The 22,030-nt window shown below is 35.4% G+C and overlaps 3 protein-coding genes and 1 long non-coding RNA gene across 4 annotated transcripts; 3 read left to right on the top strand and 1 right to left on the bottom strand.

Annotated features, from left to right (window-relative positions):
- On the top strand, nt 1-3,179 carry LOC100810402 (putative pentatricopeptide repeat-containing protein At3g23330). Its single transcript, XM_014775905.3, has 2 exons — nt 1-2,407; nt 2,992-3,179. Exon 1 carries the CDS (start codon nt 120-122, stop codon nt 2,142-2,144), a length of 2,025 nt encoding a protein of 674 aa, XP_014631391.1. The 5' UTR covers nt 1-119; the 3' UTR covers nt 2,145-2,407; nt 2,992-3,179.
- A 3,680-nt stretch (nt 3,180-6,859) lies between these two features.
- HSF-10 (heat stress transcription factor 10) lies at nt 6,860-9,568 on the top strand. Its single transcript, NR_148433.1, has 3 exons — nt 6,860-7,136; nt 7,990-9,130; nt 9,309-9,568. It is a non-coding gene; the product is annotated as a heat stress transcription factor 10 (long non-coding RNA).
- Nucleotides 9,569-10,904: 1,336 nt separating this feature from the next.
- LOC100793585 (vacuolar iron transporter 1) lies at nt 10,905-13,530 on the bottom strand. The gene is made up of 4 exons (XM_003525172.5): nt 13,198-13,530; nt 12,996-13,081; nt 12,639-12,753; nt 10,905-11,393 (listed from the first exon to the last, which is right to left on the bottom strand). The coding sequence occupies exons 1-4, from the start codon at nt 13,440-13,442 to the stop codon at nt 11,096-11,098; spliced, it is 744 nt and encodes a 247-aa protein (XP_003525220.1). The 5' UTR covers nt 13,443-13,530; the 3' UTR covers nt 10,905-11,095.
- A 3,321-nt stretch (nt 13,531-16,851) lies between these two features.
- Nucleotides 16,852-20,693, top strand: LOC100793061 (aspartate-semialdehyde dehydrogenase). The gene is made up of 7 exons (NM_001354466.1): nt 16,852-18,193; nt 18,505-18,591; nt 18,703-18,747; nt 18,827-18,922; nt 19,019-19,120; nt 20,058-20,212; nt 20,312-20,693. The coding sequence occupies exons 1-7, from the start codon at nt 17,630-17,632 to the stop codon at nt 20,391-20,393; spliced, it is 1,131 nt and encodes a 376-aa protein (NP_001341395.1). The 5' UTR covers nt 16,852-17,629; the 3' UTR covers nt 20,394-20,693.
- Nucleotides 20,694-22,030: the final 1,337 nt, after the last annotated feature.

Here is a 22,030-nt window from a genome sequence, read left to right on the forward strand (position 1 = left end):
TAGTCCAAAGTTTACATCAAGTAAAATTTTGGGGTGTACTTAATAGAGTGATCATGAGAGGCGGGGGAAGAGAGTGGAGATAAAAAGGAGGCGGAGGAAAGTCGCCGGCAAAAGCATCAATGAGTTCCAGCCAAAATGTGATGAGAAGCCTCCTCCGGAACCCCAACACGGTGGTTCCCACGTGCCACGTGAAACAGCTCCACGCCCAAATCGTGAAGACCACCAAAGCAACACCGCACTCCCTGGCTTGGATTTGCATCATCAAATGCTACGCCTCTCACGGCCTCCTCCGCCACTCCCTCGCCTCCTTCAACCTCTTGCGCTCTTTCGGCATCTCCCCCGATCGCCACTTGTTCCCTTCCCTCCTCAGAGCATCCACGCTTTTCAAACACTTCAATCTCGCTCAGTCCCTCCACGCCGCCGTCATTCGCCTCGGTTTCCACTTCGACTTGTACACCGCCAACGCTTTGATGAACATGTACTCCAAATTCCACCCTCATCTTTCCCCACTCCACGAATTTCCCCAAGCGCGCCATAACCATAATAATAAATACTCCGTGAAAATAGACAGCGTTAGAAAGTTGTTCGACAGAATGCCTGTGAGGGATGTTGTTTCGTGGAACACTGTTATTGCTGGGAATGCACAGAATGGGATGTACGAAGAGGCATTGAACATGGTTAAGGAAATGGGGAAGGAAAACTTGAGACCTGATTCCTTCACTTTGTCCAGCATTCTTCCTATTTTTACGGAGCACGCTAATGTTACCAAAGGAAAGGAAATTCATGGCTACGCCATTAGACACGGGTTTGATAAGGATGTTTTCATTGGAAGTAGCTTGATTGACATGTATGCCAAATGTACTCAAGTGGAGCTTTCGGTTTGTGCCTTTCACCTCTTGTCAAATCGAGACGCCATTTCGTGGAACTCCATCATTGCTGGCTGTGTGCAGAATGGGAGATTCGATCAAGGGCTCGGCTTCTTTCGTCGAATGTTGAAGGAAAAAGTGAAGCCAATGCAGGTCTCGTTCTCGAGTGTTATACCAGCTTGTGCTCACTTGACGGCCTTGAATTTGGGGAAGCAGCTTCATGCATACATAATTAGGCTTGGGTTTGATGATAACAAGTTTATAGCCAGCTCTCTGTTGGACATGTATGCCAAATGTGGGAACATTAAGATGGCTAGGTATATTTTCAACAAAATCGAGATGTGTGACCGTGACATGGTTTCTTGGACTGCCATCATTATGGGATGTGCAATGCACGGGCATGCCCTTGATGCAGTTTCCTTGTTTGAGGAGATGTTAGTTGATGGAGTGAAGCCCTGCTATGTGGCATTTATGGCTGTTTTAACTGCCTGTAGTCATGCTGGGTTGGTAGATGAAGGTTGGAAGTATTTTAACAGTATGCAACGGGATTTTGGTGTTGCTCCTGGCCTGGAGCACTATGCTGCTGTGGCGGACCTGCTTGGTAGAGCTGGAAGATTGGAGGAAGCATATGACTTTATTTCTAACATGGGAGAGGAACCAACAGGAAGTGTGTGGTCAACCTTGTTGGCTGCTTGTAGGGCTCATAAGAATATTGAATTGGCTGAAAAGGTTGTGAACAAGATACTTTTGGTTGACCCTGGAAACATGGGTGCACATGTTATAATGTCAAACATCTACTCAGCCGCCCAAAGATGGAGAGATGCTGCAAAATTGAGAGTCCGCATGAGGAAAACGGGCTTGAAGAAGACTCCAGCATGCAGCTGGATTGAGGTTGGAAACAAAGTACATACTTTTCTGGCTGGAGATAAATCACATCCATATTATGACAAAATAAACGAGGCGTTGAATATTTTGTTGGAACAGATGGAGAAAGAAGGTTATGTCCTTGACACAAATGAGGTGCTCCATGATGTTGATGAGGAACATAAACGCGACTTATTACGCACCCACAGTGAGAGACTTGCCATAGCATTTGGCATCATTAGCACTACATCTGGCACAACCATCCGTGTAATAAAGAACATTCGGGTGTGTGTGGACTGCCACACTGCAATTAAATTTATGGCAAAGATTGTTGGCAGGGAAATCATTGTGAGGGATAATAGCCGATTTCACCATTTTAAGAATGGGTCTTGTTCCTGTGGAGATTACTGGTGAAATAACTGGAAAGTGGAAACCAAGCATGTCAACATTGTAGCTGCATAAGCAGTACCGAACTGAGGTGGATTAAAATGCTACTAAATCAGTGTAAAAAGGACAGACTGTAATCAAGGTAAAAAAATGGGATGCAAAGTTGGCTGCCATGCCGTAGGAAAGTCATGCAGTCAAAATTGCTTTTGGAGATAAAGCCCATGTGCTCTCAGCTTGGTGAAGAGAGGGCTTGGGAGGTGGGATCCTGATTACACATTGTCCAATTTCATGTAAGCATTTTGAATTCAGTTCTGATTGCCTACCTTAAACAGCACTTGAGTGTTCAATCACTTTTACAAATTTCTGGTGGGTTCAGCACAAGGTCTTGTTGTTATGTATTTCATTACCTATTTGACTTCCTACTTAATAATTCAACCAAAATAATAAATAATGAACAGATGTAAAAGATACACTTTTGAGTTCTGAATTCCAGTGATGAGTCTTGAGAATATCCATTGTCTTTCTCTTTGCCCATATATTGCCTAAATTTGTACAAAAATTTCAAGAACATAAATTATTTAAGTTAGGGCTTTTTTGAGTTACAATTTAGTAAGGAGTTCTTAGAGATTATGGCTTCTGTTTCTCCTCCCCATTTTTAATAAAAGGAGAGCACTAAGGCTTATGAACAGAGCAAAATGCTATTTACCTTCTTTTGTATCTCTGATGGAAGTACATGGGTAGCCTTACTGAATGTCTGATTATCATATGTTTATTCACTCTTCTTAATTATCCTTTCTATTCATAAATGGATTCTTGGTGTCTGTAAAGGTAACTTGGAATTTTCTTGTTTTTCCATTTTTGTTTCCGGATGCAGATTGCTGAAGGATGTCAATCTTTTCTGCCTGAGACAAGATAACATTCTCCAAATATCCTTTTTAATGTATTTTACAAGTTATTTAAGGAATTATTTATGCTTTTCCTTTTTTATGCTATGTTACATGAATGTCAGAAATTCCATGCTTATAATAAGAAAATTAAGGAAAACAGAATATTTAGATTATATAATTGCTCGTTGGCTCTTAATTAATTGGCAAAATAAGAAAAATAAGTTTTCTCTCTGTGACAATCTACAAGAGATAGCAGGATTCTGCTGAAGGAAATTAACATTCTATCAATTTGCATCACAGTTGAGAAATTCTGGAAAAAGGCTGCTTTTGATTGCTCTGTATTTGTTGTCAAGCAAAAAAATAGAAAAATGAAATTTTTTTAATCCTTATATCATTTTTTGTAGTTCTCGAGTGCATAGATTTTTTTTTTTAAATGTTATGTCCTTTGATGATTTGAGAGCATTTCCCTGATCTTTAGTCCTTAACGTTAGATCCAATATCCAGGTCTTGGTGGATCAGCAATCCCTCATTTGTCCGGTGAACTTGGAGGATGCAGATTTAAGAGTCAAGAGGTAAATCTTGGTGTTTAGATTGCATGAATACCTTCTCACAGTTCTTGGATCAATAATCTTATCAAAGAACTCTTCAAAAAAAAAAAAAATATCGTATCAAAGAAATTCCCTCATCATTTTAGGAATAAAAAGGGTAAGCCTAACGTACGAGGCTATAATCATTTGATGCCCTGTGGAGGGTCAAAAATTTCACAACTTTATTTCGGTGAATAGAGTGGTTGTTTCTGCAAGATTAAATTCAGTTTAGAGGGGATTTTAGGGCATATAATAAGCCAAGACTGGTTATCAGTCAGTTCTACAGAGCCACATAAATTTAATATCCATACAACGTGGTGTTGTATTTGAACCCCTTCATATTCACGAGAAAGTCCAATTTCTCGTTGTCCTATTCTGTATGATGGCATCCTGTTAATGCTTTTCCAAAATGCTCATGGTTTAGCTGGGTCTTCGTATATGGATGCTGCCAGTGCCAGCTCTTTGCTGATTCATTCTTTATCAAGCTGTTTGTGGAATGGTATCCTGTCTCGTGATATATTGGTTGCTCTGGGTTATGGTCTAAATCCATTTTTTTTTTCCTAACTCTATGGTGCTCACTTGTGGTTGTGCACTGCTACGAATATCTAATGTGGAGGTAGGCCAACCTCTGCACATTTAGCTGAACAAAGGTGTAACAGCGTGATGTTTCTTGTTCTGTTCTGCTCGACCATTCTTTTGGTTGAACTTGATTCTCCCTGCTGAAAAGAGATAATTTCCGTCTTTCACCTTGAACCAAATACTTGTCTCTTAATTCAAAACTGCTACATGCCACCTCCAGAAACTTGGCTTAGATAGTGAATGATTACTTTTTGTAACTATTCTTATTCCTTGTTACAACTGAGTTGTTTTACAAACTGGACTAATCTTTCAGGTTCCATCTCTAAAGGGCACGACAGCATAATAATATATTAATATGATGAATATCTTTTCCTAATAATTTCTCTCGTTCTTTTGTTCATGTGCACCCAATTCAAATGCCATTAGGCAAAGTGGAATGGTGTGAATGAGCAGACTAGCACCAAGCCTCATTTCCATATTTAATTTTGGCAAAACTAATGGACCCTAAGGCCCCCTTTTTTTAAACCTTTTTCCCACCAATGAACTTAGTTACGACTTACGAGTTGCGACCAACAAATTAACAAGGAATCGATCAAAGTCAACATCTATTTAAGTAAATATTTAGGGGAGCTCACATGGAACTCCACATGAAAAAGGAGGAAATAAATTTATATAAAAAAAGATACAAAACGTAGATGATACTAGGGAAAGAGGTATACTAAAAAGAGGGACTCATGATGCTCGAAAGTTTTTTTTTTTTAAAAAAAAAAATGTAATAATAGTTGTATCCGAAACTTGCTGACTGGACTAAAAATGTCAGAGGCAAATGTTTCAACTGCAGCAAAGCGTCCACAACTTCGAATGCTCTTGTGATCTTACATGTCCCTGTTACATAATACATAAAATTATCACTAACTGCAACAATATTACATAAAATCTTAGTATTCTCCTATAGTCTATGGATTATAGCTCCCATTATTTCTACCATAACTTAAAAAAATATTTGGTTAAGCAATTGGGTCAGCTTCATTGTTAGATTGAAAGGGTTTATCTTTTTTTTTTTTAATGATTTAGAAGGGATAAAGTCAGAAATATTTGAAAGTCAAGAGTCAAGACTACTGGGCCAACCCAACTCATCACGCGATAAATATGATCTACACTAACAATGTTTCCTTAGGCCTCAGCCAATGTGGGCTAGTTTGACCCGTATCTATAATTTAAATAATTAGCAATTTATTGCTTGACCTGGTTGTTGACCTAAATAGTGCTCAACTTTCAAGGTCAAAAAAATATTTGACACGTTCCTTTTTAATATATATTTTTTTTATATTACTAGATTTTATGTGAGTTTTATTAGAAGAGCGTAAGCCTAATATTTTAAAAAATATCAGTATGGAATTTATCGAATATTAAAGAATGTGTTAAAAGTTATGTGTCAAAGAATGAGTTATAAATATTAGGTCATGATTTAATAATTTAATGATTTCAATTGGTTAAATAAATTATATAGGTGGAGTATAAATAGATAACAGTAGCAAAATCAAACTAGAAAATACCAATTTCATGATTTAAATGATTGAACCAAACAATTCAATTTGGTCATCAATGAATTCAACAAATGTAATAAGTCTATGACCTAAATTATTATTTTTTGTTGTTTGGACAAATTTACGACATCATTAAATTGGTCTTGTTCTTACGTTTTTTGTTTTAATGAATTTTCCCATGCACCCCATCAATTTAGAATACCAATTGAATTAACATTTTTTTTCCTTAATAAAAACAAACTCACACAATACTTATTTGAATAATTTGACCATGGTATGTAAGCAAAAATAAAAATGATTTGACCATGGTATATTGGTATATGACCAGGGGCGTAATAAGCCCTAACAATGCTTTCTTGTTTGTATGCGTTTTTTATCTTCAGAAAATATAGTCACTTTTATTTACTTTCATGGGATATTTTATTTTCCATTAGACTAATTGTAAAGTATTATTAATGGTAGAAATTAATTATCGTTGGTTCTACTCATCATGCGGAAAAAATTTCACCCCATCCTTTCCTGGTTCTACCCCTATATATGACGGTCATCTATAATGCATTTCAAGTTCATAGTTGATAATTTTGGTGACTGACACATTAGTCTTTAAAAATATAAATATCTTATAAGAAAATAAATAAGTTACCCTAATATTTAAATAATAATAATTGACAATGTCAATTATATATTTTTTTCTTTTAAGATTAATATTAATAGTTTCTTAAGACCAAAGTAAAAGTTTTGCATTTCCAAAAATCAATAGAAGAGCCATTAAGTTCTTAAAGGTGAATTTGAGGATTTATACTCATTGTTCAATAAAAAAATAACATGGAACTAGATTCTTATTGGCACTAAATTCGTTGTATCAGGAAATATGATATTAGACACAAGCACCATATAAAATATTTTGTTCATTAAGTATTTTTATATAACTTTTTAAAGAATTGTTATCCCCATTTCGAATTTTGTAACTGGACCGTTGAATGGCTCCTTGTGCAAGTAAGTAATACACACACAACAGACGTGCATGTTCAGTAGGGGAGAGTTGGACCGACCTAAAATTAAAAAAGTAAATTAAACTATAGAGTACATTAAGAGGACTTAAAACAGATAAGTCATAAGCATAGGAATATTCTTTCTTAAATAAAATATCGAAAAAAGAAAAAGGTGCATACATAAGTCTAGTCTCTTTTTTGTTTGTTGTAATCGCTGGCGATGGTGAAATCTTCCGGTTCGGTGCCTCCTTTCTTGAAAAAATGTTACGATATGGTCCAAGACTGCAACACCGACTCCGTTATCTGTTGGAGCCACGACGGTGTCAGCTTCGTCATCTCCGACATCACTCAATTCTCCGTCACACTTCTTCCTACCTATTTCAAACACAACAATTTCTCAAGTTTCATCAGACAACTCAATATCTATGTATTCTTCCCCCTCTCCATTCAATTTTCTTTCTCTTGCTATCTGAAAATAAATAAATGATTATTGTGCTATTCATAAATTGACTGCAGTTTAATATTATTCTTATATAGTGCCGGATATTGTTGCGGGTTTTCAAAAATTAGGTTATTGTTTTCATGCATAAACTCACTTTCTGATATACATAATTCTGTTGAGTGAGCCTTTTGAAATTCTACACTCGCTCTTGCTTACCATGGATTGTGCGCAGAACTAGATACAAAATAATTTGGTATTTGTTCGCATGAGTTTTACCCGCTCAACAATTTGTACTGTAGAACATCATTTGTACTTTTTGGCGTGTATTACAAATTACAAAAAAGAAGATCGCATCCAATCAACTGGTTAATTTTGGTTTCCATTTCACCTCCTTCCACTTATGATTTTGGTGATATGTTTGGTTTCCTTCAAAGTATGTTTTCACACTTACATTTAGCTTGAAACCAAGTTTCAATTGAAAGCAATATCGGTTTGCAAAATGAAATTCGTGCAAACTTAAGTTTACAAACTTAAATCCAATCATGCACTTAGCCTTGGAAGAAAATTTGCTGTCCATTCCATTATTACTGACTTCATTACCTAGATAGTAGTTGTTGCTTTCTGAATTAGCCTCCTTGTTTTATAACAACCTAGCCTTGGGGCTCCTTGTTGGCTGATAATTCTTAAATAACACCTGACCTTGTGAGAAGCTACATTGTTTATATTGATGTGCATTTTGTTGCCTCTATATGTTTCTTTCTTTATATTTGTGTCATTTGTCGAGGTTGAGAGGAGTCTTTTTTCAAAGTGACTAATTGGTAACTGTAAAATCTATCAGGGTTTCAGGAAAATTGATACGGATTCCTGGGAATTTGCCAATGAAAACTTTGTTAGGGGTCAAAAGCATTTGTTGAAGAATATACATAGAAGGAAACATCCACACAGTGCAGATCAGCAAAAGGCATTGCCACAGCAAGACAATTGTGATGAACCATCCCAAGAAGCACCAAATCATGGCCTTTGGAAAGAAGTTGAGAATCTAAAACTTGATAAAAATTCGCTCACACAGGAATTGGTCAAACTTAGGCAACATCAGGAATCTGCTGAGAGTAAGTTGCTGCTCCTGAGTGATCGCCTTCAAGGAATGGAAAAGCATCAGCAGCAGATGTTGTCATTCTTAGTCATGGTTGTGCAAAGCCCTGGGTTCATGGTTCAGCTTCTTCATCCTAAGGAAAATAATTGGCGTTTGGCTGAATCATGGAATAGATTGGATCAAGATAAACAAGATGACAAGCCAGTTGCTTCTGATGGGATGATAATAAAGTATAAACCACCTGTAGGTGAAAAACTAAAGCCCGTAGTTCCTCTATCTCCTGGTTTCGAAAATCAACCAGAACCTGAGCTTTCTGCTGATGGGCTGAAAGACTTGTGCATCAGTTCTGAATTCTTGAAAGTACTTCTGGATGAAAAATTGTCTCCGTTAGAAAATCATTCTCCATTTCTCCTACCAGATTTACCTGATGATGGTTCATGGGAACAGCTTTTTCTTGGCAGTCCTTTCCTGGGAAACATTCAAGATTCTAAGAATGAAAGTGAGGGGCACACCAACAGTGGAATGGAGATGGAACCAACAATATCTGAGACTCCAAATGAAAATTCTCGAACTTTTGAATCGATGATCATAGAGATGGAGAAAACTCGAGAATAAGTTGGAGTTGTATGCACATGGTGGGCTGTCTTCATAAAATAATATCCATCAAATATTTTTCATATGGGCTGTCTCATACTGAGCTAATGGAGCTTTAGATTCTGAAACTAACAACATATAGGGAAGGAAGTAATAATGTTCATCAGATATTTTTCAGCTGAGCTGTCTTCACATATTACTTCAACACTATAATTATATCATAGTATTAAGTCGCAATTATTTTCTCTCCCATCTTCCTTCAGCAGTTGTTAGATCCTCATCTAAAATCCTTGTAAGTCTGCTTTCATTTGTATGTTGAGATGCTAAATATGTATGGTAATATTTTTTTTCTGTGTTGTTTGATAGAGTGCTTGAGAACATATTTTAGACTATGAAGGTTCTGTTGGTATTCTGCTGTTTGTAGGTTCAATTTGTGTCTGAAAACTAATCCTGATTTTCCTCGTTGACAGATTTTGGCATCTTGATACATGGTGTCGGAGACCAGGAGTCGTATGTTAGTGCACTAGTGCGGCTACCTATATATAATGGATCAAATATTTCTTATTTGGAGAACTGCAAGGGAAAACGGCAACTTTATTTTTTGTGCCACATTAAACAGTGGCACTTGCCTTCATATATATTATAAAATTTCATAAAATTCATGCTTCGTTTGCATATTATTATTGCAGAAGCCAGTGCTCTGATAATGCTCTTTCCCTTTTCTCTCTTACTTCCCGTAGTCCTCATGCGTCTGAACTTTATAATTCTACTGTTGTGTTTTGATATGGTGGCAAAGAGATTTTGTTGCACCACAAAAAGGTTCATTATAAATTAAGTTGGATTAAAGCTAACTTCAAAACATTTTCGGATGCTTCACTTATTGGGTTTAGGTTCATGAGCTGCCCGTGAAACCCACAACCTGCATGGTATACAGACTTAAATTTTTTGAGATGGTTTAAAATGTGAATTTTTAAGCCTGATCTGTTTAACTCGCAGGTCAAATGGGCTTACTTGTGAGCCTTCATTTTATTTCTCACATAAAAAAATAATAAGATAAGAATGACCTGGTTTAATAAAAATAAGCAAATAAAAAACCAGTCTAAGTGTGTGCCTCGTGCCTTAGTTTAGTCAAAATAAAATTAAGTACTTTTTGTATGGTTGGTGATACAATATTTTAATTTAGTAGTGTGAATGCGGTGCAACGTATGTTAATATGATAAAATGAATGAAATAACATGGACAGCTGTAACGTATGTATCGGATTGTCAAAAGATATCTACGTATAGACTGTGTGACAGAGATAAATATTTAGGGAAGTGTTTTCAAAAGTAAAATAAGGTTTGAGGAGAAGTATTTATAGAAATATAAGTGATTAAGTGAGAGTATCTGATTCAGACATTAATTTTAGAGGCTTGCACCAATGCCTGCCACCAAACACAGACTAAGCTCCGGCACCAATGCCACCTCCTCCATCGTTCTCACCGCCGGTGCAATCTCCATGGGTCTCGGCGGGTACGATCGATCACACTTGATTTAATTTCACTTATAATGTTGCATATTGTGCTGTTATTTGGCAGCAAAAAGTGAAGCCGATCATTACGCCAGAGAATTGAAAAGGGAGCAAGAAGAAATCATAGCCGTGGCAGAAACTGGTTTAATTTCCACTATTTCATTAAGTGTGATTAAAAATTGGTTCCCAGAAATATAACTAATACATATTCTGCTTAATTTATCGTGGAAATGAAAAACAGAAGCGGCAGAGGTAGCAGAAATACTGGCCGGGTACGGGGTAGAGGCGCATGACTTGATTTCATGATGAAGTAAGTTCTTGCATGGTTGAATACAAGTAGCTAGTGTTGGATGAGTGATATTTGTTATGTTGAGCTGGGACTAAATTCATGTAGTGGGGAGACTAAATTCATGAGTTTCAAAAATTAAAGGACTAAATTCTTCAATTTAAAAATATATGGATCAAGACTAAATTTGACTGAAAAGTGAAAACACGGAAACCGAATTCAAAATTTTCTCAAATATACAATTATACAACAAAAGAGACAATTCTAATGTAAGGGTAATATTTCACACCAAAGTTTAATAAAAACGGTTGTACTTGCAGGTAACTGTATGGTACAAAAAAATGAAAATATGTAACAAGTAACAACTAACAACAAAGAAGTTGAAAAGAAACTTCTTTTTTTTTTGGGAAGAATGCAAAAGTTATTAGATTAGTTGCCACCAAGTACAAAGTATCGAGAATCTATGGATTGAAAGCCTTTGCCAAACCAAAAGCAGCTGCAGAGGCGATGGCACCAATTAGAGCTGTTTCCAAAGCACTCCTGAATGGTTTATTGCCCGTGAAGTGCCCCTTTGCATAGCCAAAAATCAGCAATGCAACCAAGGTAACCACAACTGAAAACACAACTGCCTCTGCTGCCTTTTGAATGAACATGTAAGGAACGAGAGGAACAACCCCACCTAATATGTAAGCAATGGCAATCGTCATTGCACTATGCAATGCTCTCCTTGGATCTGGCTTCTCTAGTCCCAGCTCAAATCTGTCACGCCAAGCTAACAACCAGTTAATTTGTTCAACACTATCATTTCCAAAGTCACCGTTGACCATGACAATATTCATCCATACTTAGAATAATACATTTAAAAATTGTCTACGTGTTTCATAATTTTTTTGTCCATGTTTCCTTTCTCCTTCTTTTTTTTCTCTCCAATACTCATGTTGAATTCAAATATGCACTATATTTTGGGATTTTTTTTGAAGTTGCAATTAGAAATAAACAAAAACAACTCAACTACTAATATTTTGCAATTTAAAACTATATAAACAGTAAACATAATGTTTTCGAAAGGATTTATATAGGGTCAAATTTTAAAATTCTGTGTATAGATATTAATCAGGTTCGTGTAGTACCCAAATTTAATTTTTGACGAAAATAATATTTAGTCAAGTTTTATTTAGTTCCTAATCAAACTCCGTATTTGTTATAAAAAAATTCTCCTAATAAACAGAAAAGTTAAGACAAAAAATATTAATTGGATTTGAATTCAAATTCATACCAAATTAATTCTCTTTTAATGATTTTAAACAGTAATTGTGCCATAATATTTTGTCTATAAAAAGTCATAACCAGATAATTAACAATGGACGTATATTACTACATTTTTCTTTTGAAGAATATGTTTTAACAATTACTACAAGCAACAACAATAGCTTTATATGCCTGAATTGAGGTTCACTACATGGATTACACACCTATAAAAGAAACAATTTTTAAGCACAATCTTAATAAACATTATAAAAATTCATCTACTTGGACCAGAAACGTAGCATTATTAACACGACTCTACTAACACTGAGTCATCCAAACTAGTTGTATAACAGAAAAAAACCACAAAAAGATGCCCATTTGCAATCACTAGTCAGAATTGGCCCCTATGATCTGACCCTTTCCCCTTGTTTTCACCCTCCAATGCAAGTATGTCAACAACTAGTTGGAAATCGGAATCCTCAACTTGTCTGCCCGTGCTCAAACTTTGGACCCATGATGCCCACATTCAAAAAAGTGAAAACCTACTTTGCTTTCTCTATTCCTTTCGGTGGTGTCACTTTTCAACACTTATCAACAAATTCCCACTAGTGTGTGGTCACCATTCTAACTTGTCCTCATTCACTATATAACAGCCCATCATAAGCCCCAAAACTTGCACATTTCCTATGAGGAAGACTTTTAACAAACAAAAAACCATGCTAAACTATGTAATGAATTGAGAATGTATGAACTTACTTCATCATAAAATCAAGCCATGCTTGAGGGTTTTTTCTGAGAGCATTCACCACAGGTGCATATTCATGTGCCTCTATTCCGTACTGAGCCAGTGTTTCTGCTACCTCTGCCGCTTCTGTTTTTTCCACAACAACATATTCATAAGCGCGCGCAGAAAAATGTTAACAAAGGGCATTTGTTTCAAGTATTATTACTTCCTTCCCCGGAAATGAAAAATACCCAGAAATACTTGTTCAAAACTCAAGACCAAAATCGGAATATTACATTTTCAAGTTGAAATGCCCGTTAATGAGCTTTTTAATCCGTGAAATAAAACACTCATAAAAATGAAAAAAATATAAAGAAAGCAGTGGAAACCAGTATCTGGCACGGCGATGATTTCTTCTTGCTCTCTTTTCAACTCTCTGGCGTAGTGATCAGTTTCACTTTTTGCTGCCAAATAACTGCACAGTGAAACATTAGCCCCTTTTGCTCCGTAATTAAATTTTCTGTGCAACGTGAAATGATACCTCAAGACTCAAGTAGTTAAATTGAGTGTGAAGAGTTTGGTTAAACGTACCCGCCGAGACCCATGGAGATGGCGCCGGCGGCAACTTCGGCTATGCCGGCGGTGAGAACAATGGAGGAGGTGGCATTGGCACCGGAGAGTCCGGCAGCGAGGGCGAAGGGGACGGTGAGGCCGTCGGAAACGCCGATGATGATGTCGCGGACGATTTCGCCGGCTGTGAAGTGCTTCTCGGTGTGGTGTCTGAGAAGGTTCTTTTTCTCAGGTTCCAAGCTTAGTCTGTGTTCGGTGGCAGCCATTGGTTCCGAATCTGATTTACAAAACCAAACAAAGCCTTGCTGGCTGTTGCTATGCGCATAAATACAGCCTCTAGTCCGAAATACTTTCTCGTTAATTCCGAATGTGATTTAGGAAACCAAACAAATGGTTAATTTCTTCTTTTAAGTATTTTTTTCTCATTTAATACAAAATTATCTTTGTCACAAGACTAATTTTGAGTATATATGAACACAATTTATTTTATACTTAATATAAAAAATTATTTAAATTTTAAATTAATAATAAAACTATATAATGTTTAAGTATTGAATATCTTGTTATAAAAAATATTCAATATACATCGATTCAACATAAAAAATCATTAATTTAGATTCTATATTGATATATTTTTATTAATGTTGGAATCATTTTAAAGGATTTTCTAATACCTAGATAACTATTTAACATGATTTCTAATACTTAAAAAATTACGTTATAATTTACTAAGGATCATTTAAGAGATAATGAAAAATCCTGGGATGAAGTTGATTGATGGTATATTCAATAAATCATTCTTTTTTTTCATCAATATTTTAAAAGAAAAAATTCTAAATTTTCTTAGTCCACATCATTTTACTTCTTTTATATGGTAAGTATTAAATATATTTCTAATATATTAAATTTACTTATATTTTATTTAATGATTTCTTTATAAGTAAAAGAGGAATTGTAAAAAGATATAAAATTATCCTTTTAAGGATTATTTGATTTATTTGTAAAAAAAAAGAAGATAAAAGGACATAAAAAAAAATTGTTTGATTCAAAAGATGAGAAAAAAGAGATGAGAAATTTTAATGGAGGACCATAAGTAATTTTTTTATTTTATCAACAACCCAACTTTCGATCATATATATATATATATATTGTTACAAAGAGAGTCCTCGAGGGTATATTATACCAAATAGAAATGGGTGTCGGGAGTGAGTAAGCTAGCTAAATAATCAGCTACGAAGTTTTCTTTACGAAGGGTGTGAGAAAATTCATTGAAGATGTAAAAAAAAAACACAATGAACTTTAATAATATGGGGAAGAGAAAGGGAATCCTTGAACAGGATGGATGAGTCAAATTCAATACAAATATGGGTGAATCCTTTGTCATTTGCAAGGGAAAGGGTAGTGACTATATCTTATAACTCTCCCAGGAAAATGTTACATGATCCAAGGAATCCGGAGAACTCCTCCACAAGTCACATACCTTCCCCATTTGTGTCATAGAAGAATTATTCTCATCACCAAACGAGTTTTTGGTGTTTAGTGTAGTGTTATTAAATTTTTAGATTGTTGATAGCTAACTGGTGCATGAAGGAAAAAAAGAATGCAAGAGAATGAAAATTAAGATAAGTTCCAGTCTACCTTTTATTCCTCCTTTTACTCATATTTATACTAATTTCAATGATCTTGTGTCTAACTGAATACAATGTGGTTATAACAGATTTGATAATGGGTAATACCAGACTAAGTGAGACTAGAAGTGCTGACGTAGTGGAATTGCCATAACAAACTAATTGGTAGCTATGCCTTGTGAATTCAACTTTGCATGTAGTTATTGAGGTAAATGGGCTTCCTTATAACTTTCTTTTGCCTATTAATGTTGTTGGTGGCTTCTAGTATAGTAGTGCTATTGCTATCAATACCCCTTTCAGAAAAACAACCTTGTATGCAAGGTTGTATGAACTACACAAGGTGTCCCACTGTTCCCAAGTAGTGTCCTCCGGGGCCAAGCCCTCCCATTGAACGAGAACGAGTTTGGTTGGCGGTGTTAACAAGGAGTCCCACTTCCAGTCCAATATAAAAAGTGGTTGGACCACTGGGTGGTGGTTCGAGGCAGAAGGGAAAAATATGGCGGGACTGTCCGACAAGGGCCCCTGATGTGGCTTCAAAAGAAAGATGTGGAATACCGAATGAATTCTTGAAGATGCTGGCAACTGTAAGCGATATGCTATTGGCCCAATTCGTTCCTCCACCCAAAAAGGTTCGTAGTAACATTTAGAGAGTTTGGTGTAAACTGGGGCCAGAAATGTCTGACGATAAGGTTTGAGCTTGACATAGACCCAGTCCCTCAGTGAGAATTGAACATCATGATGATGCTTGTTGGCTCAGGCTTTCATGACAGCCTGAGCTTTAAGTAGACGTCGTTGGAGTGTCGTGTGTATCTCCACTTGAGTGGCCAGTAGATCATCAGCAGTATCCACATTAGAGGTCCCCTGTAAATAATATGAAAATGATGGTGGTGGTTTGCTGTAATTGACCTTCGAAAATAGATTCAAGGTGCTCTGTGTGAGAAGACAAAGTGAGGCTGTAGACGAGAATATCCTCAAAAAATACCGCCACATGCTTCCCGAGGAATGGTTGAAGTGCATCATTCATAGTGGCCTGGAAAGTTGAGGGTGCATTGCAAAGGCTAAAGGGCATCATCACGTTAAACTCGTAGTGCCCCTGGTGCGTGCGAAAGGCAGTCTTGTGAATATCGTCCTCAACAATACGAATTTGATAGAAGCCCTGGCATAAGTCGAGCTTCGAAAACCAAGAGGTTTGGCCTAGATCATCCAACAACTCGTCAATGGTGGGCATGGGGAAATGGTCTTTAACCGTGATTGCGTTGAGTGCCCCGTAATCAACGCAACAACGTCAGCTGCCATCCTTCTTCTTGACGAGAAGCATTGATGAAGAAAATGGGCTATGGCTAGGCTGAATTTGTCCCACCGTGAGCATAGTGGTTACCTGTTTCTTGATTTCGGCCTTTTGGAAATGGGGATATCTATAGGGCTTGATGTTGATAGGTAGTGAATTTGGAAGAAGGTGAATATGATGTTGGATGGTGCGGGGTGGGGGAAGGTGGGATGGTTCTTGAAAAATTTTTGGGAAGTGACAGAGAATAGAGTTGATTAGAGGTGGGGTCTGTTCGTGGCAGGGGTGTGGTGTGGAAGAAGAAAACTAGGGTTGGGCTTGGATTAGTGTCAAATGGAAGAAAGCTGAAATGCTCTGTGTGTGGGCAAAGCGCTTCAATTGTTGGGCTGAGTCTGGTGAAGGTGTGATGGGCACATATGCATGTAACTAGACATTTTGGCCCAAATAATTGAAGAACATGGTCAAGGTTCTGTAATTTGTGGTGATTGGGCCTTATAACTTGATCCAGTGCAACCCAAAACTATATCGGTACCACAAAGGGGTAAATGAAAAAGATCCAGAATAAATGTGTGGCCTTGGATCGAAATTGGAACTTGGGATAAATAATTTGTAGATATATATATTGTAGCAATTAAAATACCCACACACACATACATATATATATATATATATATATATATATATATATATATATATATATATATATATATATATATATATATATATATATATATATATGAATTATAGCAATTAAAATACAAATTATAAAAATTAAAAAAATATCACTTTTAAACTATAGAAACTAAAAGATAATCAAAATACAAATTATAAAAATTAAAAAAACCACAAATTATAAGGACTAAAACATACAAATTATGAAACTATAAAAATTGAATTACTAATTAAACTAAAAAAATAAAATAAATAACAGAAATACAACTACTAACTACCATAAATATAAATTTAAAACCAAGGCAAAAACATTGAACCGTTGTCACTTGTCCTTGTGGAGGAAGGAATGGAGGGTGGTGACGTTGGGCGCTGGGTGTTGGAGTTCCTTCTTCGAAGTCGGAAACCACTAGTGTAAAGACACAACAACCATAATTTCGGATTTGTTAATATTATAAGGCTTGTATATGCATAGAGAGTAAGCTTTTAATAATCCGTTGGAAGTGAACGAGACACTGATTGAAGAACAAAGTAGATATGCAGATGTACCTTGCCCACATGTTATTAATAACAATGAGGCTGATACGATGGGAAAGGATAAAACTTATGTCCCTAGGCCAAGTTTATTGGGAAGAAATTTAACGATGCAATCCTAATTTTTTATTTTTGTTACCTGATTCCACTCTTTTTTAGATACTAGTTATTTCATAATTAAAATGTATATAATTTAATGCTCTAAGTCTAAGTCGTTGTTTTTGAAACCAACAAGTAGAAAAAAAGGTTGGGACATGGAATTGGAAGACAAGTTGGAGTGTGGTGGTCTGTTTTAAAATCCAACACTTAATCTCTCTCTTCGCAGCCTAAAATCCCAATGGCTTCACTCTCTGTTTTGCGCCACAACCACCTCTTCTCGGGCCCCCTCCCGGCCCGCCCCAAGCCCACCTCCTCCTCCTCCTCCAGGATCCGAATGTCCCTCCGCGAGAACGGCCCCTCCATCGCCGTCGTGGGCGTCACCGGCGCCGTCGGCCAGGAGTTCCTCTCCGTCCTCTCCGACCGCGACTTCCCCTACCGCTCCATTCATATGCTGGCTTCCAAGCGCTCCGCTGGCCGCCGCATCACCTTCGAGGACAGGGACTACGTCGTCCAGGAGCTCACGCCGGAGAGCTTCGACGGTGTCGACATCGCGCTCTTCAGCGCCGGCGGCTCCATCAGCAAGCACTTCGGCCCCATCGCCGTCAATCGTGGAACGGTCGTGGTCGACAACAGCTCCGCGTTTCGGATGGACGAGAAGGTGCCTTTGGTAATTCCCGAAGTGAACCCCGAAGCAATGCAAAACATCAAAGCCGGAACGGGAAAGGGCGCACTCATTGCTAACCCTAATTGCTCCACCATTATATGCTTGATGGCTGCTACCCCTCTTCATCGACGTGCCAAGGTCCAACATTGCCTTTTCAATCCACTTCTATATTATAAATTATTACAAAATTTAGAATATTCTGATCAGTGAGGCACACACTTTCTGGATTATACATTCTCAACATGCATTTTGCACACTTCTTCCGCAACTAACCACGAAATTCCACGATCATCCGTCTCAAACTGTTCCAAATTACTGTTATTTTGGACATGCATTTCGCACACTACTTCCGCAATTAGAAGCTTAGACACTAGTTTATTTATAATGCAAATTTTTATGTTTTGTGTTTGTATGCTTTGGTGTGATGCCTTTCTGCTTGAATATTGCAGGTGTTACGTATGGTTGTTAGTACCTATCAGGCTGCGAGTGGTGCTGGTGCTGCTGCAATGGAAGAGCTTGAGCTGCAAACTCGTGAGGTTTGGATTAAACTCTCTCTGTATAGTTTGTTAGATTGGTTTGAAGATTTTGTGAAAGGAGACAGTGGTTTTAATTCTGGTCTTTAATCATTTTCTTTTTTTGATTGAAAGGTGTTGGAAGGAAAACCACCCACTTGTAAAATATTTAACCGACAGGTTTGCACAATTCTGTACATGCCTCTCTTGTGATTGATGCTTTAAGAACTACTTCATGATGGTGTTGTTGTTTTTGCAGTATGCTTTTAATCTATTCTCACATAATGCGTCTGTTCTTTCAAATGGATATAATGAAGAAGAAATGAAAATGGTCAAGGAGACCAGGAAAATCTGGGTGGGTAAACTGAAATTGAATCTTTATAAATTGTTTATTAGGTTTTTTGTTTCATGTTATGGAATAGTTGCTAATTTTACTCTTGCACTTATACAGAATGACAAGGATGTTAAAGTAACTGCCACATGCATACGAGTTCCCATCATGCGAGCTCATGCTGAGAGTGTGAATCTTCAATTTGAAAGACCCCTTGATGAGGTACTTCATGTTGTCATGTGTTATGCCATTGCCAAAACTCATAGTTGACATTGCTTTACGTCCCAAAACTGAATACAGAATTTTAATCCAGACCTAGTACTCCTAGCTTGCAAGTTACAACTAACCCTTTCCATGTTTTTGTAATTCAGTATATTGGATTCAAATTTAATAACAGCCCCCCCCCCCCCCTTCTTCAAAAATCTAAAGGAATGACATTTGCAATCTTTGGTGTTTGATGGTTAGTTGGATTTAAATTGATATGACATTATATGCACATAAATTAACTTTCTTAAGGTTGGCCTAGTGGTGGGAGGTTTTGATAGTTTGCATGAGTTGTTAGTTCAAACCTCTCATTGTTGCCTATACTAAAAAAAATATGCACACAAAGTTTCTTGCATGTTATTATTTAATTTAATCATTTTTTAGCTAAAACTGTTTGATATCCTTTATTGAAGTTTGTTGATCAATGGTTAATAATAATCTGTTCCCCTGTTTCATTGACATTTAGTTGCCTGTATGATTGACCTAGGAGGCTAAGACCAAATTTGTGAACTAGCCGACAGCTGACATCTTCCTTATGTTAATTTTTCAAAATGTCAAGGATAACTAACTGGCTTTAGATGTAAAGTCATTAGCATTTAAACGACAACCCTAAGGCTTCTGACAAAAATAATAGAGGATTGACTTCAATGTATTGGCCTTTGCATTTTATCATATATCTAGAGGATCTTTGTTTCTGTTTTGTTAATGGTATAAAACAGCAATCCTTATGATTCTTGGTGTATTCATTGTTGGAACATGCAGAGTCTTGTCATTCTTTGCATGCCCAAAATCATTGATATATAGGGAAAAAAAATATGAGATGCACTTGTGTGAGAAAACTTCTCCAGAAGTTAATATCTCATTTATGAGTTCATTTGTTTTTTAATTTCTTCAGGACACTGCAAGAGATATTCTGAAAAATGCTCCAGGTGTAGTGGTTATTGATGATCGTGAATCCAATCATTTTCCTACTCCACTGGAAGTGTCAAACAAGGATGATGTTGCTGTTGGTAGGATTCGGCAGGACCTGTCTCAGGATGGGAATCAAGGGTAAATCTCTTCCATGACAATATATTATCATTTTTCAATTTTCAATTAGCGTTGGTCATTCTTGTGAGAATTTTACATAAATGCTGGATATACACACAGGTTGGACATCTTTGTATGTGGGGATCAAATTCGCAAGGGAGCTGCACTTAACGCAATCCAGATTGCTGAGATGTTGCTATGAGTTCTGGTTTTTCAAGGATCTGGTACTTAAAGATTATGCTTCTTTTGAAACAGTTTTGTATGTGCTAGTTGTATGTGGTTATTCATTTCTTTTGTGATGTTTAACTAGTCCAAGTATCTTTTCAACGATGTGGTAGCACACTAGCTGGAAACAGTTTTTTTAAGGTCTTGGTGCGTAATATCTGCAATCCTTTTCACCGGGAATAACAAGCACTGGTTATGGCAAAGGAGAGTAACCTAATGTTTAATCTTTTGAATAAAGAATTTGTTGAGCAGTTTTATATCAAGTTACTTTATTTTTCACTTAGAACGAGACCACCTGCCTCCCAGGGACGGATCCAGAAATGGGGCTAGAATTTTTTCCCTTTCTTTATAATTATTTAAATGTCCAACTTTTAATAAATAATAATTTTTTATTTCTACACAAAATTGTAGCTAATTTTTATATTAAATGATAATAAACTTAATTGTTATTATAATAACAATAAGGCTTAATTATAAAATTCGTCTTCTTATTTTGTCTATTTCATTAAATAGGTCCTCATATTTTTTAATTCACTATTTTAGTCTCTAAAGTTAATTTTAACTAACCATTAAATTTTAAATTAACTAAACTAGAAAGTTGATCAATATTTTCTTATTTATTAAAGTAAGAAACATATTTTTTTATCATTACACTCAAGTATTCATTCAAATATTTGGTGAAAAAATAGTTCAAAATTAAAATTTTATTCTTTTTTAATTTATCATATTTTTATAATTCTATATATTATCTTTTAAAATATAATATATAAGATTAAATTTTATTTTCACATAAATTAAAATATATATTTATATAAGTTTTATTTATCTTTTAAAATAATATTTGTGATTTAGTGATAATATTTTTTTAAAATTTATATTAAGATATTCATGTTATTTATTGTAATATAGATAAAAAATAATGTCAATAAATCACATATTTTTTTTTTAAAAATAGAAAATATTGTCATTTTATTTAATTATGTATTTTTACTATATTTTTTTTTAAATTCTGTACCTGATTAAATAAAATTAAATATAAATAAAAAGTACCATTATAATAAATAATAAGAATATCTTAATATAAATAAAAAAATATTATCATTAAATCACATTTATAAATATTTTAAATATAAAATTTATATTACATTTATGATATAAAATAAGTTTTGAATAATGTGATAAAATTAAATAGGATTATAAAAATATTATATGCAAAATAAAATAAATCTTATATGAGTATACATATTTTAATTTATACAAAAATAAAATTTAATCTTATATATTATATTTTAAAAGATAATATTTAGATTATAAAAATATAATAAAATAAAAAAAATAAAACTTGAATTTTGAATTATTTTTGCATAAAACTTATATTAATATCATATTTTACACTAAATATTCAAATAAATATGTAGGTAGAATGGTCAAGTAGTGTGTCATATTCATTCTAATATAGTGAATTTTAAAATATAAAAGACTCAAAAACAGTAAAAAAAAATAATAAGAGAGTCGATTTAATTAAATAGGCAAAATAAAGGAACATATTGTACAACTAAGCCTAACAATAAACACATAACTAATTTCATTTTAACCATTGCAATAAAATAACAA

The sequence above is a fragment of the Glycine max genome, chromosome 5 (assembly GCF_000004515.6).
Source record: "Glycine max cultivar Williams 82 chromosome 5, Glycine_max_v4.0, whole genome shotgun sequence".
In the NCBI taxonomy this organism is placed as follows: Eukaryota; Viridiplantae; Streptophyta; class Magnoliopsida; order Fabales; family Fabaceae; genus Glycine; species Glycine max.

Coding starts and splice junctions, on each gene's coding strand:
- LOC100810402 (XM_014775905.3), top strand. CDS start 120: ATGAGTTCCAGCCAAAATGTGATGAGAAGCCTCCTCCGGAACCCCAAC.
- LOC100793585 (XM_003525172.5), bottom strand. CDS start 13,442: ATGGCTGCCACCGAACACAGACTAAGCTTGGAACCTGAGAAAAAGAAC. Junction 12,754..12,995: donor CATCGCCGTGCCAGATACTG/GTTTCCACTGCT, acceptor TGGAAAAAACAG/AAGCGGCAGAGGTAGCAGAA. Junction 11,394..12,638: donor TGGCTTGATTTTATGATGAA/GTAAGTTCATAC, acceptor TTGGCGTGACAG/ATTTGAGCTGGGACTAGAGA.
- LOC100793061 (NM_001354466.1), top strand. CDS start 17,630: ATGGCTTCACTCTCTGTTTTGCGCCACAACCACCTCTTCTCGGGCCCC. Junction 18,194..18,504: donor CTCTTCATCGACGTGCCAAG/GTCCAACATTGC, acceptor TGAATATTGCAG/GTGTTACGTATGGTTGTTAG. Junction 18,748..18,826: donor GTAAAATATTTAACCGACAG/GTTTGCACAATT, acceptor TTGTTTTTGCAG/TATGCTTTTAATCTATTCTC.